At 35.6% G+C, this 8,109-nt stretch overlaps 1 protein-coding gene across 1 annotated transcript; it reads right to left on the bottom strand.

The window, feature by feature from the left end:
* Positions 1 to 330: 330 nt before the first annotated feature.
* On the bottom strand, positions 331 to 1,549 carry LOC149165980 (uncharacterized). Its single transcript, XM_089430008.1, has 3 exons — positions 1,530 to 1,549; positions 1,204 to 1,396; positions 331 to 999 (listed from the first exon to the last, which is right to left on the bottom strand). The coding sequence occupies exons 1-3, from the start codon at positions 1,547 to 1,549 to the stop codon at positions 331 to 333; spliced, it is 882 nt and encodes a 293-aa protein (XP_089286134.1).
* Positions 1,550 to 8,109: the final 6,560 nt, after the last annotated feature.

Raw genomic sequence — 8,109 nt, 5'->3', positions numbered from 1 at the left:
CCCGAACGCCAGTTCATTCGCATGCATGCAAGATTTAAAACATGATCAAACCGCCACCTTGGGTTCCTATAGCTGTATTGCCATTTAAGATGGTCATTAATCCGCAATCCAAATGTGTTACCATAAGTGGATTCACTCACCATCATTCTGACGAAGCGTCCTCTCCTCCTCAAAACCCAGTCCCATCCTCTTCTTGAAATGAGCAATGGGACAGTATGGTTATGACTCCAAGCAAGTTGGGTATAAATTCCGTTCACACGAACCTGTCTACTCTCCCCATCATCATGACCTGTGGAACAGATGTCCCTTCTTACCATAATTGGAAGGGAATTATGGATTCCGCGCTGGCACCGTCGCATCATATAAGTCCTGGTTTAAGATATCTGTTAGCTCTGCCCATCGGGGATCGTTCTCAGCGATCCTCCAACTACCATCTATCCGCCTATCCCCTCCGCCGCTTCCCCAATTTGCCATAAGGTCAGCCGCCCTATTTCCATCACGTAAAACATGGGAGATAGTCGTGTACTCAATCCCCCGTAACAACTCTTCTACGTCTTTTACTATGGCTGCAGTCCGCCAGCTTTTAGCAACATGGTCCCAACACTTACCGTTCCGTAATTTTCTCAGCATATCAATCACCAGCCTTGAGTCACCCACAATCTCCAAATTCAAATAGCCATTCCTAATTGCTATACGTAATCCCTGGTAAACAGCCCACAACTCCGCCTCATTATTCGTCATATCACCTCCGAAATCCGCATATATCCATCTTGTAGACCCATTGTTGTCCCGAAAAATACCACCCAGGCCTGCTTGGCCTGGGTTACCTTTCGAGGCGCCATCAAAATTAAGTTTGATCCTTCCCTCGCCTGGAAAACTAAAAAGTTTGGGACTCTGCCCTCCACCCAGGGGTCGCTTCCTTGTATGCGGATAGATCATTGACATATCCAGATTGAGTTTCAATACTATCCGCTGCTCCTCCGGACTCAGTTGCCAATCCTGATCATCCCAAACCTCAGATAAGACTGTTTCCTTAATTGACCTGCAGACTACCTCCCAAATGCTCGACTCGTCCCTTCATTTGCCTTGGAAGATTCGTCTGTTACGCTCTTTCCAGGTTTCCCACACTATAAACCCCACAGCCAACGTCCATATCCTTCGTACCACCTTACTTTGAAAATTGCCTGTGCCCCATTGGAGTACTGTATTCCTATGATTTTCAGGATCCCTATTTGTCTGCCCAAATAACACCCTGATCTCCTCCCACAGCCCTCGGATGAAAAGGCATCTGTTCATAATATGCTCCTGAGTCTCAGCCTCCTTATTGCAAAGGTAGCATTTTGATGGCCCATTCATACCTCTCTTCTGAATATTATCCCATGTCAATATCCGTCCTCTACACAACAACCAAACAAAGTACGTTACTTTAGGCCACCAATTACTTTGCCAAATCTTTTTCCACTCCACTTGATCCGCCACTCTTTCTTCTCTTGTCACCCAATAATATGCTTCTTTAGCTGTAAACATACCCTTCGTTTCCTTCCCCCATCGAAGAATATCCTGACCATCTCTAATTTTAACTTTTCTAGAGTCTAATTCCTTAATGAACAGCTGTCCAACCTCTTGAGGAATAGTGTTATCGAAATCTTCTGGTTTCTTCCAGGCTCTCCATAATTCATTCTCTTTATATTATAAGTTTTACACGTTTGTTATTTCTATGTGTTTTTTCTTCAATTATCGATTTAATATAAAATTTATTAGAATTATAAACTAAGTTCATAATGGAGGGTGGTCGAGGGCTACTTTTGCTTTTTACTTATTTTCCTTTTAAAAAGTTATTTTTATAATTAAATATTGTTCATATAAAATTATTAAAGTTATTATGATTTTCTTAAAATAAAAAGCTAAGTTTTAACATTGCATTCTCACTTTGACTAAATTTGCTTTATTCAATTCATATGGTCTCCCTTAGTGAGGGAGGATTTCTTTAGGTTTGACACCATGATCTTATTTAAGCCCGCGAAAATTAATTAATCTTTAATAATTAATAATTTATATTTTAGTTATCGATTTCATTAAAGAGTTTGGCAAACTTTATGTGCATGCATTCAACAATGTGTTACTCGGAGATGATCTCCCAAGCTATTCTATTCCTTCAACAATGTGTTACTCGGAGATGATCTCCCCAGATATTCTATTCCTTCGGTGTACCTTTGCACTTTTAGGGGCAATTGCTAGTATAATGTTATCTTGGGTTTGCCTCCCCTAATTTTATATTTATATTTATATGGTCGATACTTTATTTTTTTTTAAGAGAGTTCGTTATAGTTTTAGATAATAACCACAACTCTTATGGCTTATTACTCAATGCAGCCATGTTATTATTTTTATGAGACCGTGTAGCTAGAAGCTTTTTGGTCGTTTTTTTAATGTATATGAAGAAAAACAAAATAATATTAACCATTTGTAATGAATTATTGAACTGTCAATTATATATAATATAGTAACAATAACATTGGCTATTGTTGTTCATGCACTTCTACCTTATTTAGCTCAACTCCTTTTACTTTATTCATGAAATGCATATAAAATAATCTTCTTTATCCACAAATTTTCTACTATAAGCATTACTCATTTGTATCCTTTGTATTCTCTTCCTTATACATATTCAGTCCAAATCTAATATTTATAACGTCTTATTTTGTATTACTCTGTATAAATGAATGAGTTATTATCATTACCAATCATAAATCTACAATATATATTATAAATGAAATATATAATTATAAAAAGAACTTGTTGAACACTATTTGATGCACCAAATTCCTCCTTGTCGCACTAGGAAGTCAAGAGTCTTTCCTTGCTTAGGGAACCCCCTAGCCTACACTATGGGTTTGTAAGGAGATAGCTAATATTGCTCTACTCCTTACTCTCTTTTTCCTAACACTCTTATCCTAGTGTTCATGCACGAAAATTTTGTCCCCCCTCTTTTCTTGTAAGAATTATTATGATAATGGCCTACCTTTCCCTCATTAATGCAGCCTAACTAATCTAGAGTTCTTCGAACATCTAACCAACTCTCTAAACTATCTTTCCATGTGCATGTACTCTACCTCCATAACATACATGCCTTCTTTCAATTTCAAATTTTCTTGGGACTTTATTGCCATTATCTAACCACTTTTCCATATGGGTTAGGTGGCACTATTTTTTTGGTTACCTATATTTCCTTGCATTCCATGCAAGGAATGATAATTTTTTGTTTGTTGCCACTTGGGGAAATCAGTTGTGCAGCAAATCGCTAGTTGTCTATCACAAACTCATAGTCTATCATATTCTCACATGGTGCATCAAATGATATTTAAGTAATTTTCTGTAGGGACAATTATTTACAATAATTACAATATCATGCAATGTTCTCAAATGGCATTATAAAATAATCAACAATAATTAAAAATGACTAAGTATTCTCCAACTTGCTCAATTATTAAAACTAAGGGTATTCCAACCTTGCCCTCCCTTCCCTCCTTATTTTCATATTGGTATCATATCTATATGAAGGTCTTCCAATCCCATATTCCTTACTTGAATAGTTCATCATATACAACAATTCTCATGTCAAGGATTAGACACTCTTCTTAGCCTCCATCAAAAGATATATTTTCAATTATTATTCTTTGGAAATGTTCTAATGCTACTACTAGTGATGTCTTGGTTTGGATCATTAAGGGTGGGATTGAAGTTGTAATTTGAATGAAAATCTTCTTGTGCCTCACTAATCAGATTGTTTTACCACCAATTGACATACACAGTACTCCCACTCACTCAATAATTTAATTGTTATCCTCGTTATTAATGTATATGAAAATCTATCTTCATCACACTTTTTGAAACAACTCTTCATTTATAAAAATTCAAACATTTTATAAAAATTTGGATCTCCCCATCTCCCCCTACCTCTAATACGTTACGAGAATGAGTGATGTGGTTTGCAATAATAAGGAAATTGCATTTAAGGTTTCTCAACCCCTAAAATGAATACAAGTCCATCACACTTTTTGAAACAACTTTTTATTTTTAAAAAATCAAATATTTTATAAAAATATTGATCTCCCTCTTCCTCTAATAAGTAAGGAGAATGAGTGGTATGGTTCGGAATAATGACATTCTATTTGAAGTTTCTTGGCTCCCTAAAATGAAACCAGTGAGTTCATGTTTTTGTTTGGATAAAATTAAACAACATTAAATACAAGAACATTTCTATCTAATTAAGATGCCCAATCCTTTCAAAAGTTAGCGACAGTTATAATGCCCAATCCTTTCAAATCACTAACTATTGGCTTTATTTACGGACAGCTATTCAAGGCATTAGCTAAATTACACTTATAAGTTCAATGATATTATTTGAAAAATCCTATCGACATAAGGAAAGGAAAAATAATTAAGGTGAAATATTGAAATTCCTTATTAGAGTGAACGATCTGTAAATGAAAAACCTATAATCTACTCATTTCAACGACACCAACACCTCCTGGAAACCATGGAAACTCACTTGGATTCATGTTAAGTTCGAGCTTCTCACATAGGCATGATATATATATATTAATTATTTCATCGAGACCAACACTTATCTCTTGGCAAATTCAATTGGATTCATGTTAGGTTAAGTGCCAGCTTCTTTGTTGATTTTCTCTTAAATTTATGAAAAGATATAGCTCTTCTTCTTTTCGTCAGGGCTTGAATAATTAATATGGTTTACGAAAACTGTGTTCAAGCTTGTTCAGTACTTGGCTTACCTGACCAATGCAAACCAAGTTCCGAAACAGTGTTTATGGAAAAGGTTTAAGGCCAGCAGTCTAATATTGCCATCCAGATCAATGTATCGTTCGCCTGCTGTTTAAATGTGCCTACCGAGCGCGCTTATTGCATACATCTCTATGTCCAATACGAGAGACCAGTAATCTATTCATTAATATGCCTAATTCTATCGCTATATGCAGTTCCACACACAGCTGTTTCGTTTTTGGCTTTTACACAACATTTTAACTCTATTATGGTAAGCCACAAAATCTACGCCGTTTCACACAACCAAGGAAAGATGCAAGCTTTAATCATGTACAGGAAGCTCTGAATCAGTTATTATGTGTTCAAGCGCATTCCAATGTCAGTTACCATATTCACGCTTTCAAGACAATAGCCCAGGGGTATTAACTTATGATTTATGCTTTATAATTTGAAGTCCTTCGGCTATAAGTAGTAATGACAATACTCAGGGTTTGTGCATTCAACTAAATACTGGATTCAGTCAAGGTGACCAAAGGTAATTCGCATGTAGCTTGCCAAGCAGAACGTATTATAATTTGAAGTCCTTCGGCTATAAGTAGTAATGACAATACTCAGGGTTTGTGCATTCAATTAAATACTGGATTTAGTCAAGGTGACCAAAGGTAATTCGCATGTAGCTTGCCCAGCAGAACGTAAGGGCACAGGGCTGTAGAAGGACCCCAACATTGGACATTGTTGTCACACACAGTCATAGTCAACAGAGAGTGTGCGTAGAGATAAATCAACATGGTTTGTCCAGAACCCAATAAAAGGTCAATCAGACAATTGCACCGTAATTAAACCACTCCCAATAAAAGGTCAATCGGACAACCGCAAAGTAACTGAATCCAGTTTTCATATTACCAATGTATTCAAAACGGAATGCCGTAGTCTAACTAGCCGGAGGAATTGCTCCTAAAGTTATGGAAATTCTGGTTATATTTAGAGGAAATTTGGCAAGAATTTTCATAGAGTTAACTTATAGTTGTTAAACTTCAAAATTTTAGGTGCCCTACATGTTTTTGATGGTGCTGAATCGATTTCCACCATAAAAGCACGATTCAATTACTACCTCTACAAGATTTTTTGAAATTTTTTTTCTCAAATTCTAGCCACTTTTAACCATCCAGCAATTCCTCAGCCTCTGTGGACTACTCCAAACGGGATGGCCCATAAAAAGCAACTCGACCAAACGGTCCAAATAGTCATGGTGGTGTAGCGTTGCAATTCAACGTCCTTTAATTAAGGGTAAAATGTGAACTAGCAAATGAATTGGAATGTGAATAGCCAATGTAATCAAAACTGAATGCCCTCATACTCAACAACTCGACCAAATGGTCCAAATAGTCATGGCCCTGTAAAGCTGGCATTCAACGTCCTTTAATTGTTCTATCAATCAAGTGAGAGAAATTAACGCTTAGATGTAAGCTAGCAAATGAATTAGAGTGCGAATCGTTGTGCTTGTTATAAATGTGTCTGATGCTGGAATTCAATTTTTTTCTTAAGAGAACTCTGTATTTATTAAATTTGATTAAAGAACAGCCATAGGGATAACATTTGGCTGCGTTATCTAAGCAATGATTACATCGTAACAATTTATTTGACATAGCTAAATGAAAATAAATTATACACAATGCCAACACAAAATAATTATCCACCACAAAGAATTTAAATGCATGATACAACTCAAAGAGGAAAGGAATTTGATTTTTCTTAGAAAATTATTACAGAAATAAGGCGCTATACACTTAAATGTGGTTTCGACTTATTTTTATTCACTAGCAATTTTGCAGTTTGATTTAGGTCATGCACAATATTGCTCTCATGAGTGGAAATACTCAGTGGCTTCCTTATCCTTTTATCCCCAACTTGATTGCTTTTCAAAATAACTTTTTTTCTACAATTGCCATTCTTGCCATTCTTCGTCGGAAGATTTTATCCTACTTCTTTGTTGTTTTTTTACAAAACAGGTCTTCATTTGTATATAGCTATTTTAGAATATTAACTATTATTACGATTCATCTCATCATTTTAAGATTTTTGGCCCGTTATATTCAACATATTTACTAAACTTATAACTGGATTTAATTTTCAAAATTAACATGTAAAAGTAATTCAAATCCATCATAGATATCACTTCCTCATAACCATTTAATCACCAAAAAGTTGAACTTAAAATTTTTGTATGTTGTTACGGCCTCCTCGGGTCCTCTTAATCACCTTTGGAAATTCTTCAAACAAAGTAGTTCGGTTGCTACACCACAGACCTATTCATAAATTGAAATTTTGAGGTTGTGCACAACGAAATCGTTTTGCACAAAGATACGAGGCAGTTTTTAGGCAAGCTTGTTTAAGAGATTTCCGACTGATTTATATATTACTATATGGTACTCTCTAAAATCAAATGGTCTTATAGAAAGAGTTAATTAGGTTATTGAAGATATGTTAAGGATGTATGTAATGCACAAATCATTTAAGTGGGAAGAATATTTGCACATGGTGGAGGGTGCTTATAATAATGGGTAGCAAGCATCCTTGATGTTGAGTTCATTTGATGGATTGTATGGTAGCAAATGCAGCACACTGATGAGATGGGACGACCTCATTAACAAGGTCATTTTTATCTAGATTTGCTCAAGGAAATGGAAGAGAAAGAAACAAAAATTAGTAGAAGTTGAACGCTTCTTAGGATAGATAGAAATTTTATGTAGATAAAAACAAATTAAATAGGGAATTCAAAATTGGTGATCATGTCTTCTTGAGGGTGAAGTGAGGAAGGAGTTCCTTGAAATTGTGTAGCATTACAAAGTTGACAACAAGATACTGTGGACAATGAAAGGATTGGTCTTGTCACATGTAAGATCAGATTACCACAACATTCTTTCATATTAATAATGGTTTTCATGTTTTCATACGTAATTATTATGTTCCTAGTTCTAACCATATAATTTATTGGAACATGATTGAGGTGGAGCCCAAGGGAGAACTTCATTTCCAACCAATGCATATTTTGGACAAGAAAGTGAAGGTGTTTACAAATTGGGTTGTCACCTTCATAAAGTTGAAGTGGACTCATTTTGATCTTAGAAATGCTACATGAGAGCGTGAGGATGTGATGATGGATGGATCACCTCATATTTTCAAACAATTTGTGTAAATATGTGTGTATATACTATATATTTCATTAAGTATAGTTCCTAAATAAGGGGTGGGGGAATGTAATACCACTGCTCAACCATTGAAATGTAAATATCATTTATGCAAAGCTAAGATGGTGAGCTGAGA

Source organism: Pinus tabuliformis, chromosome 5_1 (genome assembly GCF_031772625.1).
Source record: "Pinus tabuliformis cultivar Carrire ecotype Pingquan chromosome 5_1, CPIR1, whole genome shotgun sequence".
NCBI classification, from domain to species: Eukaryota; Viridiplantae; Streptophyta; class Pinopsida; order Pinales; family Pinaceae; genus Pinus; species Pinus tabuliformis.
This window is presented reverse-complemented; position numbering and strand designations above follow the sequence as displayed.

What these genes read in the sequence shown, in the direction of transcription:
- LOC149165980 (XM_089430008.1), bottom strand. Translation starts at nt 1,549, where the DNA reads ATGGGGGAAGGAAACGAAGG. An exon ending in ATGGGGGAAGGAAACGAAGG is followed by an intron (nt 1,397 to 1,529) that starts GTATGTTTACAG and finishes GTTGTTGTGTAG; the next exon opens with AGGACGGATATTGACATGGG. An exon ending in CTGAAAATCATAGGAATACA is followed by an intron (nt 1,000 to 1,203) that starts GTACTCCAATGG and finishes TGGGATGATCAG; the next exon opens with GATTGGCAACTGAGTCCGGA.